At 43.5% G+C, this 18,964-nt stretch overlaps 1 protein-coding gene across 1 annotated transcript in view; it reads left to right on the top strand.

Annotated features, from left to right (window-relative positions):
- The window catches only part of epha5 (EPH receptor A5), a 188,238-nt gene that overhangs the window by 25,281 nt on the left and 143,993 nt on the right, over positions 1 to 18,964 (top strand). The window contains exon 3 of the mRNA XM_031826005.1: positions 4,911 to 5,574. Within this exon, the coding sequence (XP_031681865.1) occupies positions 4,911 to 5,574 (664 nt within the window). The remainder of the gene's footprint in view (positions 1 to 4,910; positions 5,575 to 18,964) is intronic.

Genomic DNA, 18,964 nt, shown 5'->3' with positions numbered 1-18,964 from the left:
AAAAACAAACATACAGTCAATAATGCAGTATAAACAAGTCTATATACAATGTGAGCAAATGAGGTGAGAAGGGAGGTAAAGGCAAAAAAGGCCATGATGGCAAAGTAAATACAATATAGCAAGTAAAATACTGGAATGGTAGTTTTGCAATGGAAGAATGTGCAAAGTAGAAATAAAAAATAATGGGGTGCAAAGGAGCAAAATAAATAAATAAATTAAAATTAAATACAGTTGGGAAAGAGGTAGTTGTTTGGGCTAAATTATAGGTGGGCTATGTACAGGTGCAGTAATCTGTGAGCTGCTCTGACAGTTGGTGCTTAAAGCTAGTGAGGGAGATAAGTGTTTCCAGTTTCAGAGATTTTTGTAGTTCGTTCCAGTCATTGGCAGCAGAGAACTGGAAGGAGAGGCGGCCAAAGAAAGAATTGGTTTTGGGGGTGACTAGAGAGATATACCTGCTGGAGCGTGTGCTACAGGTGGGAGATGCTATGGTGACCAGCGAGCTGAGATAAGGGGGGACTTTACCTAGCAGGGTCTTGTAGATGACATGGAGCCAGTGGGTTTGGCGACGAGTATGAAGCGAGGGCCAGTGTGGAGGCTATATACAGGGGGTACCGGTACAGAGTCAATGTGGAGGCTATATACAGTGGGTACCGGTACAGAGTCAATGTGGAGGCTATATACAGTGGGTACCGGTACAGAGTCAATGTGGAGGCTATATACAAGGGGTACCGGTACAGAGTCAATGTGGAGGCTATATACAGGGGGTACCGGTACAGAGTCAATGTGGAGGCTATATACAGAGTGGTACCGGTACAGAGTCAATGTGCAGGGGCACCGGTTAGCTGAGGTAATAATATGTACATGTAGTAGAGTTATTCAAGTGACTATGCATAGATGATAACAACAGAGAGTAGCAGCTGTGTAAAAGAGGGGAGGGGGGGGGCAATGCGAATAGTCTGGGTGGCCATTTGATTAGGTGTTCAGAAGTCTTATGGATTGGGGGTAGAAGCTGTTTAGAAGCCTCTTGGACCTAGACTTGGTGCTCTGGTACTGTTTGCCGTGTGGTAGCAGAGAGAACAGTCTATGACTTGGGTGGCTGGAGTCTTTGACAATTTTTCGGGCCTTCCTCTGACACCGCCTGGTATAGAGGTCCTGGATGGCAGGCAGCTTTGTACTGGGCTGTTCGCATTACCCTCTGTAGAACCTTGCGGTCAGAGGCCGAGCAGTTGCCATTCCAGGCGGTGGTGCAACCAGTGCTCTCGATGGTGCAGCTGTAGAATCTTTTCAGTCTCCTGAGGGAGAAAATGTTATGTCGGGTCCTCTTCACGACTGTCTTGGTGTGTTGGGACCATGATAGTTTGTTGGTGATGTGGACACCAAGGAACTTGAAGCTGTCAACCTGCTTCCATTGCAGGACATAGAAACACAATCAATTGATATACTAAATATTGAACAATTATTTTTATGTAGATTGTTTGAATAGACAATCGATCATGCAGAATGCAGCCAGTATTTGGTCCTCGTGTTTTTTTGTTTGAAAAATATGAAATCATTCTACAGAAATATGATCTTATTTACCTTTGGACTTTATTTTAGAAATACCCAGTTCCAACATTTCCATACAGCAAATGAGGGTGTTTTGGTTACCATATAAGATGAATGGAGGGCGTTTTGGTTACCATATAAGATGAATGGAGGGCGTTTTGGTTACCATATAAGATGAATGGAGGGCGTTTTGGTTACCATATAAGATGAATGGAGGGCGTTTTGGTTACCATATAAGATGAATGGAGGGCGTTTTGGTTACCATATAAGATGAATGGAGGGCGTTTTGGTTTTCATATAAGATGAATGGAGGGCGTTTTGGTTACCATATAAGTTGAATGGAGGGCGTTTTGGTTACCATATAAGATGAATGGAGGGCGTTTTGGTTACCATATAAGATGAATGGAGGGCGTTTTGGTTACCATATAAGATGAATGGAGGGCGTTTTGGTTACCATATAAGATGAATGGAGGGCGTTTTGGTTACCATATAAGATGAATGGAGGGCGTTTTGGTTACCATATAAGATGAATGGAGGGCGTTTTGGTTACCATATAAGATGAATGGAGGGCGTTTTGGTTACCATATAAGATGAATGGAGGGTGTTTTGGTTACCATATAAGATGAATGGAGGGTGTTTTGGTTACCATATAAGATGAATGGAGGGTGTTTTGGTTACCATATAAGATGAATGGAGGGTGTTTTGGTTACCATATAAGATGAATGGAGGGTGTTTTGGTTACCATATAAGATGAATGGAGGGCGTTTTGGTTACCATATAAGATGAATGGAGGGCGTTTTGGTTACCATATAAGATGAATGGAGGGTGTTTTGGTTACCATATAAAGTGAATGGAGGGCGTTTTTGTTATCAATTAAAACATGCTTATATGTTGCGTGCGACAGTTTGATAAATCACAATAATTTGCGCCGCTCGCAAATTCTACAATCTCCACGTACGGCAAAATTTTGTAAGACCTAATTTAGTAAATTTGCAGTTATTCCATTAGGCCCAACATCTTAACCAAATTGAAGACTTATGGGAGATTCTGGAGCGACGCCTGAGACAGTGTTTTACACCGTCATCAACAAAACACCAAATGATGGAATTTATCTTGGAAAGAATGATGTCACATCCCTCCAATAGAGTTCTAGACACTTGTAGAATTCATGCCAAGGAGCTTTGAAGCTGTTCTGGCAACTCGTGGACGACCATAAAAGACCTGCAGCTTCACACTAGGCATAGACTATTGTTATTTACTGCTACTCTTTAATTATTTCTTATTCTTATCTCTTACCTTTTTTTTAAATAATTGTTTTCTTTTTTTCTTCTTAAAACTGCATTGTTGGTAAAAGGGCTTGTATAAGGGGACGGCAGGGTAGCCTAGTGGTTCGAGCGTTGGACTAGTAACCGAAAGGTTGCAATCTCAAATCCCCAAGGTACAAATCTGTGGTTCTGCCCCTGATCAAGGCAGTTAACCCACTGTTCCTCGGCCATCATTGAAAATAAGAATTTGTTGTTAACTGACTTGCCTAGTTAAATACAGGTTAAATAAAGGTAAATAAATAAGCATTTCACTGTAAGGTCTACGCCCTGTTATATTCGGCGCATGTGACAAATAACATTTCATTTGACACGTAACTACGTAGTCCTATTTCACAGTTGTAGCTTTGTCCGAGATCATTCTAGGCTTTACACACCGTCCCAGTGCACCACTTCTCTACATCACACAGCTGATTATGGAGACATTATACGGTCTGTGATAACGGACATTATACGGTCTCACCAGATCACAGACATGTTTTTGGCGACCACATTATGGAGTCATGAAAGGACACTATTAGCTGGCTGATGAAAGGATTCGATTGGATGGGGGGGATGGCGGTTGGAGCAGAAAGATGTTTATAGCTGGCCCAGCCTTTAGCCCAGAGACATTAGAAACACATCTGTCTGTGTTCACGTGAGTGTGTGTGTGTGTGTGTGTGTCATTATAATACACCTCCCATCTGTCTGAAGCCTCCTGGGTTTAGAGGGAAATATCATCATTACAGTCAGTCAGACCACTAGAACCCTGGTCTCTCAGACGGGCCTGGCTGAATGAGTCTCATAACCCAGACAGTCAGACCACTAGAACCCTGGTCTCTCAGTCTGGGCTGGCTGAATGAGTCTCATAACCTTGTCAGTCAGACCAATAGGATCCTGGCCTTTCAGACGGGCCTGGCTACTAGCTGGAATGAAATGTAATTTATAACTGAATGGAAGCTGATTACTGAGGAGTGCATTATTAATGTTGTATTTGAAATGTCTTTGTGCTTTTACTTTGTCAGTTGAAGTGGAGTTAAATTAGACCAATATATTAGCAGTTTGTAAAAAATGGTTTCAATAACTGGTTCACAACCCAAACACAACCCATACACAACCCACACACAACCCACACAAAACCCACACACAACCCACACAAAACCCACACACAACCCATACACACAACCCATACACAACCCACACATAACTCATACACAACCCATACACACAACTCATACACAACCCATACACACAACCCACACACAACCCATACACAACCCACACATAACTCATACACAACCCATACACACAACCCACACACAACTTACACACAATTACACACAACCCATACAAAACCCACACATAACTCAAACACAACCCATATACACAACCCACATACAACTTACACACAATTACACACAACCCATACACAACCCATACACAACCACACACAACCCTACATTTTCTACTATCCTCACCAGCTACACTATTATTCCACAGGTTCTGGTCAACTCTAGTAACCTATAGACAATAGGTGCTGGTCAACTCTAGTAACCTATAGACAATAGGTGCTGGTCAACTCTAGTAACCTATAGACAATAGGTGCTGGTCAACTCTAGTAACCTATAGACAATAGGTGCTGGTCAACTCTAGTAACCTATAGACAATAGGTGCTGGTCAACTCTAGTAACCTGTAGACAATAGGTTCTGGTCAACTCTAGTAACCTGTAGACAATAGGTACTGGTAAACTCTAGTAACCTGTAGACAATAGTTTCTGGTCAACTCTAGTAACCTATAGACAATAGGTTCTGGTCAACTCTAGTAACCTGTATACAATAGGTTCTGGTCAACTCTAGTAACCTATAGACAATAGGTTCTGGTCAACTCTAGTAACCTATAGACAATAGGTTCTGGTCAACTCTAGTAACCTGTAGCTAGAGGAGATAGGTAAGGTGGATGATAACTACTTAGCAGTAGCTAATTACAACATAACCCAGTCAGCTGTAACTGAACATGAAACAATGTTTGATATCCTTCTATCTCTCTATTTCCCTTCTCTACAGTGGGAGGAGATAGGTGAGGTAGATGAGAACTATGCTCCGATCCACACGTACCAGGTGTGTAAAGTGATGGAACACAACCAGAACAATTGGCTCCAGACCAACCTCATCCTCAACGAGGGGGCTCAGAGGGTGTTCGTGGAGCTACAGTTCACCCTGAGGGACTGTAACAGCCTTCCGGGTGGCGTGGGTACCTGCAAGGAGACCTTCAACATGTACTACTATGAGTCTAACGATGAGGAGGGGAGGAACCTCAGGGAGAGCCAGTACTCTAAGGTAGACACCATCGCTGCTGACGAGAGCTTTACGGAGTTAGACCTGGGAGACAGAGTGATGAAGCTGAATACAGAGGTTAGGGATCTGGGACCGTTGACGAAGAAGGGGTTCTACCTGGCGTTTCAAGACCTGGGAGCCTGTATAGCGCTGGTTTCTGTCAGGGTGTTCTATAAGAAGTGTCCCTTCATAGTGAGGAACCTAGCTCAGTTCCAGGACACTATTACAGGTTCGGACTCCTCCCAGCTGCTGGAGGTGGCAGGAAACTGTGTCAACAACTCGGTGGCGGAGGACCTACCTAGGATGCACTGCAGCGCAGAGGGGGAGTGGCTAGTGCCCATCGGGAAGTGTGTGTGCCAGGCGGGGTTTGAGGAAGTGAATGACAGTTGTCAAGGTATGTACTGAATCAAATTGTTTATACACACAAGCAGGAACGGAACATAAAGATCTTAGGCCCTGGCCAGCAAGTATAACATTGACGTCCAAAATATGTTCCATGCAATGTTTGAAAAGACAGAATTTCATGGGCTAGTTTGGTACATTTTCTCCTAACCCAGTCTGAAAATTACTAGCCTCAGGCTAGCGGGCTAGCTACATTTCAACCCCTGTGTACCAGTATGGAATATGATGACATGGGTATGCTAATGGGATGTGTTCACATCATAATAAGGACAGGCATTGACAACCACATTATTACACTTGAAATGTTTTTCTCCTAATGAACAGTATCATAATTTATCCTATGTTATAGCTGTCATGGTGACTTTGATGATAACAAGGAAACTGTTAGCTAGCTATAGGCTATCAACCATAATCACTGCTCAGAAGAAGTGATCGGGGTGAAGTGAGTGAACATCTACCTCTCTCTACGTGTGTGTCTCTTGATTGACTTTGTGTCTTTTTTTATTTTAATTTCACCTTTCTTTAACCAGGTAGGCCAGTTGAGAACAAGTTGTCATTTAGAACTGCAACCTGGCCAAGATAAAGCAAAGCAGTTCGACACATACAACAACACAGAGTTACACACAAATGTACAGTCAATAACACAATAGAAAAATGTGCAAAAGAGCAAAAATAAATAACAATAGGGGGATGAGGTAGTTGGGTATTTACAGATGGGTTGTGTATAGTCTTTTGTAAGCTGCTCTGACAGCTGATGCTTAAAGTTAGTGAGGGAGATATATCTCCAGCTTCAGTGATGTTTGCAATTCATTCCAGTTATTGCAGCAGAGAACTGGAAGGAAAGGCAACCAAAGAGGAGTTGGCTTTGGGGATGACCAGTGAAATATACCTGCTGGAGCACGTGCTGCGGGTGGGTGTTGCTATGGTGATCAGTGAGCTGAGAAAAGGCGGGGCTTTACCTAGCAAAGACTTATAGATGACCTGTAGCCAGTGGGTTTGGCGACAAATATAAAGCGAGGGTCAGCCAACGAGAGCATACAGGTCGTAGTGGTGGGTAGTATATGGGGCTTTGGTGACAAAACAGATGGCACTGTGATAGACTACATCTAATTTGCTGAGTAGAGTGTTGGAGGCTATTTTGTAAATGACATCGCCGAAGTCAAGGATCGGTAGGATTGTCAGTTTTATGTTTAGCAGCATGAGTGAAGGAGGATTTGTTTTTTTAATTTTTTTATTTCACCTTTATTTAACCAGGTAGGCTAGTTGAGAACACCTTTATTTAACCAGGTAGGCTAGTTGAGAACAAGTTCTCATTTGCAACTGCGACCTGGCCAAGATAAAGCATAGCAGTGTGAGCATACAACAAAGAGTTACACATGGAGTAAACAATTAACAAGTCAATAACACAGTAGAAAACAAAGGGGGGGTCTATATACAATGTGTGCAAAAGGCATGAGGAGGTAGGCAAATAATTACAATTTTGCTGATTAACACTGGAGTGATAAATGATCAGATGGTCATGTACAGGTAGAGATATTGGTGTGCAGAAGAGCAGAAAAGTAAATAAATAAAAACAGTATGGGGATGAGGTAGGTGAAAAGGGTGGGCTATTTACCAATAGACTATGTACAGCTGCAGCGATCGGTTAGCTGCTCAGATAGCTGATGTTTGAAGTTGGTGAGGGAGATAAGTCTCCAACTTCAGCGATTTTTGCAATTCGTTCCAGTCACAGGCAGCAGAGTACTGGAACGAAAGGCGGCCAAATGAGGTGTTGGCTTTAGGGATGATCAGTGAGATACACCTGCTGGAGCGCGTGCTACGGATGGGTGTTGCCATCGTGACCAGTGAGCTGAGATAAGGCGGAGCTTTACCTAGCATAGACTTGTAGATGACCTGGAGCCAGTGGGTCTGGCGACGAATATGTAGCGAGGGCCAGCCGACTAGAGCATACAAGTCGCAGTGGTGGGTGGCATAAGGTGCTTTAGTGACAAAACGGATGGCACTGTGATAGACTGCATCCAGTTTGCTGAGTAGAGTGTTGGAAGCCATTTTGTAGATGACATCGCCGAAGTCGAGGATCGGTAGGATAGTCAGTTTTACTAGGGTAAGCTTGGCGGCTTGAGTGAAGGAGGCTTTGTTGCGGAATAGAAAGCCGACCCTTGATTTGATTTTCGATTGGAGATGTTTGATATGAGTCTGGAAGGAGAGTTTACAGTCTAGCCAGACACCTAGGTACTTATAGACGTCCACATATTCTAGGTCGGAACCATCCAGGGTGGTGATGCTAGTCGGGCATGCAGGTGCAGGCAGCGACCGGTTGAAAAGCATGCATTTGGTTTTACTAGCGTTTAAGAGCAGTTGGAGGCCACGGAAGGAGTGTTGTATGGCATTGAAGCTTGTTTGGAGGTTAGATAGCACAGTGTCCAAAGACGGGCCGAAAGTATATAGAATGGTGTCGTCTGCGTAGAGGTGGATCAGGGAATCGCCCGCAGCAAGAGCAACATCATTGATATATACAGAGAAAAGAGTCGGCCCGAGAATTGAACCCTGTGGCACCCCCATAGAGACTGCCAGAGGACCGGACAGCATGCCCTCCGATTTGACACACTGAACTCTGTCTGCAAATTAATTGGTGAACCAGGCAAGGCAGTCATCCGAAAAACCGAGGCTACTGAGTCTGCCGATAAGAATGAGGTGATTGACAGAGTCGAAAGCCTTGGCAAGGTCGATGAAGATGGCTGCACAGTATTGTCTTTTATCGATGGCGGTTATGATATCGTTTAGGACCTTGAGCGTGGCTGAGGTGCAACCATGACCAGCTCTGAAACCAGATTGCATAGCGCAGAAGGTACGGTGGGTTTTCAAATGGTCGGTAATCTGTTTGTTGACTTGGATTTCAAAGGCTTTAGAAAGGCAGGGCAGGATGGATATAGGTCTATAACAGTTTGGGTCTAGAGTATCTCCCACTTTGAAGAGGGGGATAACCGCGGCAGCTTTCCAATCTTGAATCTCAGACGATACGAGAGAGAGGTTGAACAGGCTAGTAATAGCAACAATTGCAGTGTATCATTTTAGAAAGAAAGGGTCCAGTTATTCTAGCCCAGCTGATATGTAGGGGTCCAGACTTTGCAGCTCTTTCAGAACATCAGCTATCTGAAAGTGGGTGAAGGAGAAGCAGGAGGGGGGGGGGGCTTGGGAAAGTTGCTGCGGGGGGGTGCAGAGCTGTTGGCCCGGGGTAGCCAGGTGGAAAGCATGGCTAGCGATAGAAAAATGCTTATTGAAGAAGTCTTCGCATATATTAAAAAAATATTTTTCTTAACCTCAACTTTAACATACTCTTGTGCAATCCGCCTCACCCAATGTGGTATGGATATGCTATTTTCTTTACTTTTGAACCGGAAACCCCACCAGAGGCTAGCCAGCAAACTAGCTGCTAGCTAGTAGTCAGCTAGCCTCTGCTAGCGGTCATCAGCTACCTTTAGCCCGGACAACTCTCACCAGTCTGCACAGTGCGACTCAAACCAGGATGTTTTTGTGCTGGTCAAGGGCAGTCAAGTCTGGAAAGAACCAAGGGCTATCTCTGTTCTTAGTTCTACATTTTTTGAACGGGGCATGCTTATTGAAGATGGTGAGGATTGAAGAATAACCAGGCATCCTCTACTGACGGGATGAGGTCAATATCCTTCCAGGATACCCGGGCCAGGTCGATTAGAAAGGCCTGCTCGCTGAAGTGTTTTAGGGAGCGTTTGACAGTGATGAGGGGTGGTCGTTTCGACCGCGGACCCATTACGGATGCAGGCAATGATGCAGTGATCGCTGAGATCCTGATTGAAGACAGCAGAGGTGTATTTAGAGGGCAGGTTGGTCTGTATGATGTCTATGAGGGTGCCTGTGTTAAAGATTTGGGGTTGTACCTGGTAAGTTCCTTGATACTTTGTGTTAGATTGAGGGCATCTAGCTTAGATTCTAGGACGGCCAGGGTGTTAAGCATATCCCAGTTTAGGTCACCTAACAGAACGAACTCAATTCTCATATGGAGTTCAGGGCACAACTGGGGGCTGAGGGGGGTCTGTAGCAAGCGGTAACAGTGAGAGACTTGTTTTCTGGAAAGGTGTATTTTTTAAAGTAGAAGCTCGAACTGTTTGGGCACAGACCTGGATAGCATGACAGAACTCTGCAGGCTGTCTCTGCAGTAAATTGTAGCTCCGCCCCCTTTGGCAGTTCTATCTTGGCGGAAAATGTTGTAGTTGGCAATGGAAATTTCTGAATTTGTGGTGGCCTTCCTAAGCCAGGATTCAGACACGGCAAGGACATCCGGGTTGGCAGAGTGTGCTAAAACAGTGAATAAAACAAACTTAGGGAGGATGCTTCTGATGTTGACCTCTCTGGGATATGTGGGACGCTAGCCCACCTGGCCAAAAGCCAGAGAAAATGCAGAGCGCCAAATTCAAATAAATTACTATAAAAATCCAACTTTCATTAAATCACACAGCAAGATAGCAAATTAAAGGTACACTTGTTTTAAATCCAGCCAACATGTCAGATTTCCAAAAGGCTTTTTGGCGAAAGCAGGAGTAGGATAAGGGTACGGCTAAAGGCTGTAAGAACTGGTCGTCTAGTGCGTTCGGAAACAAATATAGAATAGAATATAACTAATAAATATATATAGAATATTAAAAGGGGCATATAAGGAGCAAATAAGGAGCATTTTTCTGGGCATGGTAGAATAGATTCAGGGCATAAGTATGGTAGGATGGTATGGTAGGATGTGAGTACAGTGGAGGCATTGAGTGACGATCAAATCAAATGTATTTATATAGCCCTTCTTACATCAGCTGATATATCAAAGTGCTGTACAGAAACCCAGCCTAAAACCCCAAACAGCAAGCAATGCAGGTGTAGAAGCACGGTGGCTAGGAAAAACTCCCTAGAAACCTAGGAAGAAACCTAGAGAGGAACCAGGCGATGCGAGGTTTCGTCTCTGGTGGGACCAGTTTAAGCCAGATGAGGTCTCCACATGTGTGGGGGTGGGACAAAAGAGCTAAGGTGAGTGGGACTGAGGGCTCTACAGTGAAATAATACAATTAGGACTAGCCGAGACAGGCATAACATATTAACATTAGAGAGAGGCATAAAGTGCTAACTTTTAACGTTTAAGTTCCTTGCTTAGAACATGAGAACATATGAACGATGGTGGTTCCTTTTGACATGAGTCTTCAATATTCCCCGTTGAGAAGTTCTAGGTTGTAGTTATTACAGGAATTGTAGACTATTTTTCTCTATAACATTTGTATTTCATATTCCTTTGACTATTGGATGTACTTATAGGCACTATAGTATTGACAGCGTAATCTTGGGAGTTGATAGGCTCGAAGTCTTAAACAGTGCTGTGCTTCAAGCATTTCGAAGAGCTGCTGGTAAACGCAGGAAAGTGCTGTTTGAATGAATGCTTACGAGCCTGCTGCTGCCTACCATCGCTCAGTCAGACTGCTCTATCAAATATCAAATCATAGACTTAATTATAATATAATAAACACACAGAAATGCGAGCCTTAGGTCATTAATATGGTCAAATCCGTAAACTATCATTTCGAAAACAAAAAGTTTATTCTTTCAATGAAATCCTAGCGATGGCTAGAGGACCGGTGATGTCGAACGCCGCCCGAACAAGGAGAGGAACCGACTTCAGCGGAAGTTGTGACAACTGTTGCATATACCCTGACTCTGCACGGAACGAAAGAGAAGTGACACAATTTCCCTAGTTAATATTGCCTGCTAACATTCATTTATTTTAACTAAATATGCAGGTTTAAGAATATATACTTCTGTGTATTGATTTTAAGAAAGGCATTGTTGAACAGGTGGTTAGCCTGCCACGCAGTCTCCTCATGGATTGCAATGTTAGGCATCCAAAAATGCAGATTACCGATTGTTATGAAAACTTGAAATCGGCCCTAATTATTCGGCCATGCCTGTTAATTGGTCGACCTCTAGTGCAGTGCAGTGTTGTGTCTGATGTGGTGCTGTGTTGTGTCTGATATCTGGTGTTGTGTCTCATATCTGGTGTTGTCTCATATCTGGTGTTGTGTGGTGTCTGATGTGGTGCTGTGTTGTGTCCGATGTGGGGCTCTGTGGTGTCTGATATCTGGTGGTGTGTGGTGTCTGATATCTGGTGTGTGGTGTCTGGTGTGGTGCTGTGTGGTGTCTGAAATCTGGTGTTGTGTCTGATATCTGGTGTTGTGTCTGATGTGGGGATGTGTGGTGTCTGATATCTGGTGCTGTGTCTGAAGTGGTGTCTGATGTGTTGTGTCTGATAACTGGTGTTGTGTCTGATGTGGGGCTGTGTGGTGTCTGATATCTGGTGTTGTGTCTGATGTGGTGCTGTGTTGTGTCTGATATCTGGTGTTGTGTCTGATGTGGGACTGTGTGGTGTCTGATATCTGGTGTTGTGTCTGATGTGGTGCTGTGTTGTGTCTGATGTGGGGCTGTGTGGTGTCTGATATCTGGTGGTGTGTGGTGTCTGATATATGGTGCTGTGTGGTGTCTGATGTGGTGCTGTGTGGTGTCTGAAATCTGTGGTGTTGTGTCTGATATCTGGTGTTGTGTCTGATGTGGGGCTGTGTGGTGTCTGATAACTGGTGTTGTGTCTGATGTGGTGCTGTGTTGTGTCTGATATCTGGTGTTGTGTCTGATGTGGGACTGTGTGGTGTCTGATATCTGGTGTTGTGTCTGATGTGGTGTTGTGTGGTGTCTGGTGTCTGGTGTTGTCTGATGTAGTGCTGTGTGGTGTCTGATGTGGTGCTGTGTGGTGTCTGATGTGGTGCTGTGTGGTGTCTGATATGGTGCTGTGTGGTGTCTGATATCTGGTGTTGTGTCTGTTGTGGTGCTGTGTTGTGTCTGGTGTGGTGCTGTGTGGTGTCTGATATCTGGTGTTGTGTCTGATGTGGAGCCAAACTGTCTTGTTGTCTCCCTCTCTCTTTCAGAGCCAACAGCTTTACTCCCGTTTCCATGGTTACCACAAAATACCTCTCGTCTGTGTCCGTCTCTTTGAAGAAAATGTTACATTTGACAAAGGTATCTGTTTGTCCTCAGTTAGCTTGTTAGGTGGGTAGGGGCAGGTGTTAGGTGGGTAGGGGCAGGTGTTAGGTGGGTAGGGGCAGGTGTTAGGTGGGTAGGGGCAGGTGTTAGGTGGGTAGGGGCAGGTGTTAGGTGGGTAGGGGCAGGTGTTAGGTGGGTAGGGGCAGGTGTTAGGTGGGTAGGGGCAGGTGTTAGGTGGGTAGGGGCAGGTGTTAGGTGGGTAGGGGCAGGTGTTAGGTGGGTAGGGGCAGGTGTTAGGTGATGTCCTAGACTGTACCCTGACCCTTTCAGTTAAACACATTCATAGTAGACCTATTTAAAAGCCTTTCCTAGTATTTATTAGGGTAATATTATATATTCATATTATAATATTATTATCAATATTTTATAGTTGATATTAATATACAATGGCAAGACAAAGTATGTGAACCCTTTGGAATTACCTGGATTTCTGCTGAAATTGGTTCATAAAAAGTCACAACAACAAACAAACACATTGTGCTTAAACTAATAACACACAAATTATTGTATTTTTCTTGTTCATATTGAATACATAATTTAAACATTCACAGTGTAGGTTGGAAAAAGTATGTGAACCCCCCTAGGCTGATGACTTCTCCAAAAGCTAATTGGAGTCATGAGTCAGCTAACCTGGAGTCCAACCAATGAGACGAGATTGGAGATGTTGGTTAGAGCTGCCTTTCCCTATAAAAAAACACTCACAAAATGTTGCGTTTGCTATTCACAAGAAGCATTGCCTGATGTGAACCATGCATCGAACAAGAGAGATCTCCGAAGACCTACGATTAAGAATTGTTGACTTGCATAAAGCTGGAAAGGGTTACAAAAGTATCTCTAAAATCCTTGATGTTCATCAGTCCACGGTAGGACAAGATGTCTATAAATGGAGAAAGTTCAGCACTGTTGCTACTCTCCCTAGGAGTGGCCGTCCTGCAAAGATGACTGCAAGAGCACAGAGAAGAATGCTCAATGAGGTTAAGAAGAATCCTAGAGTGTCAGCTAAAGACCTACAGAAATCTCTGGAACATGCTAACATCTCTGTTGACGAGTCTACGATACGTAAAACACTCAACAAGAATGGTGTTCATGGGGGGACACCACAGAAGAAGCCACTGCTGTCCGAAAAAAACATTGCTGCAGGTCTGAAGTTTGAAAAGGAGCACCTGGATGTTCCACAACGCTACTGGCAAAATATTCTGTTGACAGATTAAACTAAAGTTGAGTTGTTTGGAAGGAACAAACAACACTATGTGGAGAAAAAAAGGCACAGCACACCAACATCAACACCTCATCCCAACTGTAAAGTATGGTGGAGGGAGCATCAGGGTTTGGGGCTGCTTTGCTGCCTCAGGGCCTGGACAGCTCGCTACCATCGACAAAAAAATGAATTCCCAAGTTCATCAATACATTTTGCAGGAGAATGTTAGTCTATCTGTGCGCCAATTGAAGCTCAACAGAAGTTGGGTGATGCAACAGGACAACGACCCAAAACACAGAAGTAAATCAACAACAGGATGGCTTCAACAGAAATAAAATACGCCTTCTGGAGTGGCCCAGTCAGAGTCCTGACCTTCTGGAGTGGCCCAGTCAGAGTCCTGACCTTCTGGAGTGGCCCAGTCAGAGTCCTGACCTTCTGGAGTGGCCCAGTCAGAGTTCTGACCTTCTGGAGTGGCCCAGTCAGAGTCCTGACCTTCTGGAGTGGCCCAGTCAGAGTCCTGACCTTCTGGAGTGGCCCAGTCAGAGTCCTGACCTTCTGGAGTGGCCCAGTCAGAGTCCTGACCTTCTGGAGTGGCCCAGTCAGAGTCCTGACCTTCTGGAGTGGCCCAGTCAGAGTCCTGACCTTCTGGAGTGGCCCAGTCAGAGTTCTGACCTCAACCAGATTTGAGATGCTGTGGCATGACCTCAAGAGAGCAGTTCACACCAGACATCCCAAGAATATTGCTGACCTGAAACAGTTTTGTAAAGAGGAATGGTCCAAAATTCCTCCTGACCGTTGTGCAGGTCTGATTCCCGACTACAGAAAGCAATTGTTTGAGGTTATTGCTGCCAAAGGAGGGTCAACCAGCTATTAAATCCAAGGGTTCACATACTTTTCCCACCCTGCACTGTGAATGTTTACACGGTGTGTTAAATAAAGACACGAAAACGTATAATTGTTTGTGTGTTATGAGTTTAAGCAGACTGTGTCGGTCTATTGTTGTGACCTAGATGAAGATCAGATCAAATTGTATGACCAATTGATGCAGAATTCCAGGTATTTCCAAAGGGTTCACCTACTTTTCCTTGCCACTGTAAATAATGATTATTCATGTATTAATCTGTAGGGTTTAAAGGACTATTATTCCACTCTATTTGATGTCAAACTCATTCATAGGCTCAATGTTCCGAGCGACTGTTCGGATGTCATTGTAGTGAAATGAACTAAACATCCTGAGGCCCATTCAGCATTGTCCTTGGTATCCAGGTCCCTAGACGCCTATTGGATGCCATTAGCTGCTCATCCAGCGTGACATGACAGAGACAGACCTCCACAATTTACCCCAATTTACACCCACTGCTACTATTACTGCTACTGCTACTACTACTACTTCTGCTGCTACTACTACTACTGCTGCTGCTACTACTATTACTGCTGCTACTACTGCTGCTACTAGTGCTACTACTAGTGCTACTACTACTACTGCTAATATTTCTGCTACTAGTGATACTACTAGTGCTACTACTACTACTGCTAATACTTCTGCTACTAGTGCTACTACTACTATTGCTGCTACTACTATTACTGCTACTGCTACTACTACTACTGCTGCTACTAGTGCTAGTACTACTATTGCTGCTACTACTATTACTGCTACTGCTACTACTACTACTGCTAATACTTCTGCTACTAGTGCTAATACTACTATTGCTGCTACTACTATTACTGCTACTGCTACTACTACTACTGCTGCTACTAGTGCTACTACTACTATTACTGCTGCTGCTACTACTGCTACTAATACTGCTGCTAATACTTCTGCTACTGTTACTTCTACTACTGCTGCTACTACTATTACTGCTACTGCTGCTACTACTGCTACTGGTATGACTGCTACTACTGGTACTACTGCTACTACTAGTACTACTGCTACTACTACTACTACTACAGCTAGTACTGCTGGTACTACTACTACAACTACTGCTAGTACTAGTGCTACTACTGCTACTACTACTACTACTTCTGCTACTGCTGCTACTTCTACTTCTACTACTACTACTGCTGCTGCTGCTCCTACTAGTACTACTACTACTACTACTACTACTACTACTATTTCTACTACTACTACTACTACTACTACTACTACTACTATTTCTACTACTACTACTACTACTACTACTACTACTATTGCTGCTACTACTTCTACTGCTGCTACTACTTCTACTGCTGCTACTACTACTGCTACTACTGCTACCACTAGTAATACTACTACTACAACTACTACTACTACTACTATTACTGCTACTACTTCTACTGCTGCTACTACTACTGCTTCTACTACTAGTACTACTACTACTATTGCTGCTGCTGCTGCTGCTACTACTACTACTACTACTGCTATTGCTGCTACTACTACTACTGCTACTATTACTACTACTATTGCTGCTGCTACTACTACTACTACTACTACTATTGCTGATGCTACTACTACTACTACTACTGCTACTGCTGATACTACTACTGCTACTACTATTACTACTACTACTACTACTACTACTACTATTGCTGCTACTAATTCTACTGCTGCTACTGCTGCTACTACTACTGTTCCTACTACTGCTGCTACTACTACTACTACTACTACTACTACTACTACTACTACTGATACTACTGCTAATACTTATGCTACTGTTACTTCTGCTACTGCAGCTACTACTACTACTGCTACTACTACTACTGCTACTACTACTAGTGCTACTGCTACTAGTGCTACTACTACTGCTACTACTGCTACTACTACTACTGCTACTGCTACTGCTACTACTACTGCTGCTACTACTATTACTGCTACTGCTGCTAATACTTCTGCTACTGTTACTGCTACTGCTGCTACTACTGCTAATACTTCTGCTACTGCTACTACTACTACTACTGCTACTACAGCTACTGCTACTACTACTACTGCTACTACTACTACAGCTACTGCTACTGGTACTACTGCTGCTACTACTATTACTGCTACTGCTGCTACTACTGCTACTGGTATGACTGCTACTACTGGTACTACTGCTACTACTAGTACTACTGCTACTACTACTACTACTATTTCTACTACTACTACTACTACTACTACTACTACTATTGCTGCTACTACTTCTACTGCTGCTACTACTACTGCTACTACTGCTACCACTAGTAATACTACTACTACAACTACTACTACTACTACTACTACTACTACTATTACTGCTACTACTTCTACTGCTGCTACTACTACTGCTTCTACTACTAGTACTACTACTACTATTGCTGCTGCTGCTACTACTACTACTACTACTGCTACTGCTATTGCTGCTACTACTACTACTGCTACTATTACTACTACTGCTGCTACTACTACTACTACTACTACTACTACTACTACTACTACTACTGATACTACTGCTAATACTTCTGCTACTGTTACTTCTGCTACTGCAGCTACTACTACTACTGCTACTACTACTACTGCTACTACTACTAGTGCTACTGCTACTAGTGCTACTACTACTGCTACTACTGCTACTACTACTACTGCTACTGCTACTGCTACTACTACTGCTGCTACTACTATTACTGCTACTGCTGCTAATACTTCTGCTACTGTTACTGCTACTGCTGCTACTACTGCTAATACTTCTGCTACTGCTACTACTACTACTACTGCTACTACAGCTACTGCTACTACTACTACTGCTACTACTACTACAGCTACTGCTACTGGTACTACTGCTGCTACTACTATTACTGCTACTGCTGCTACTACTGCTACTGGTATGACTGCTACTACTGGTACTACTGCTACTACTAGTACTACTGCTACTACTACTACTACTATTTCTACTACTACTACTACTACTACTACTACTACTATTGCTGCTACTACTTCTACTGCTGCTACTACTACTGCTACTACTGCTACCACTAGTAATACTACTACTACAACTACTACTACTACTACTACTACTACTACTATTACTGCTACTACTTCTACTGCTGCTACTACTACTGCTTCTACTACTAGTACTACTACTACTATTGCTGCTGCTGCTACTACTACTACTACTACTGCTACTGCTATTGCTGCTACTACTACTACTGCTACTATTACTACTACTGCTGCTACTACTACTACTACTACTACTACTACTACTACTACTACTACTACTACTGATACTACTGCTAATACTTCTGCTACTGTTACTTCTGCTACTGCAGCTACTACTACTACTGCTACTACTACTACTGCTACTACTACTAGTGCTACTGCTACTAGTGCTACTACTACTACTGCTACTGCTACTACTGCTACTACTACTGCTACTACTGCTACTACTACTACTGCTACTGCTACTGCTACTACTACTGCTGCTACTACTATTACTGCTACTGCTGCTAATACTTCTGCTACTGTTACTGCTACTGCTGCTACTATTGCTAATACTGCTGCTACTGCTACTACTACTACTACTGCTACTACAGCTATTGCTACTACTACTACTGCTACTACTACTACTGCTGCTACTACTACTACTGCTACTACTACTACAGCTACTGCTACTGGTACTACTGCTGCTACTACTATTACTGCTACTGCTGCTACTACTGCTACTGGTATGACTGCTACTACTGGTACTACTGCTACTACTAGTACTACTGCTACTACTACTACTACTACAGCTAGTACTGCTGGTACTACTACTACAACTACTGCTAGTACTAGTGCTACTACTGCTACTACTACTACTACTTCTGCTACTGCTGCTACTTCTACTTCTACTACAACTACTACTACTACTGCTCCTACTAGTACTACTACTACTGCTACCACTAGTAATACTACTACTACAACTACTACTACTACTACTATTACTGCTACTACTTCTACTGCTGCTACTACTACTGCTTCTACTACTAGTACTACTACTACTATTGCTGCTGCTGCTGCTGCTACTACTACTACTACTACTGCTATTGCTGCTACTACTACTACTGCTACTATTACTACTACTATTGCTGCTGCTACTACTACTACTACTACTACTAT

This window comes from Oncorhynchus kisutch, linkage group LG6 (genome assembly GCF_002021735.2).
Source record: "Oncorhynchus kisutch isolate 150728-3 linkage group LG6, Okis_V2, whole genome shotgun sequence".
NCBI lineage: Eukaryota > Metazoa > Chordata > Actinopteri > Salmoniformes > Salmonidae > Oncorhynchus > Oncorhynchus kisutch.
The sequence above is the reverse complement of the archived record's forward strand: the minus strand, read 5'-3'. Positions and strand labels throughout refer to the sequence as shown.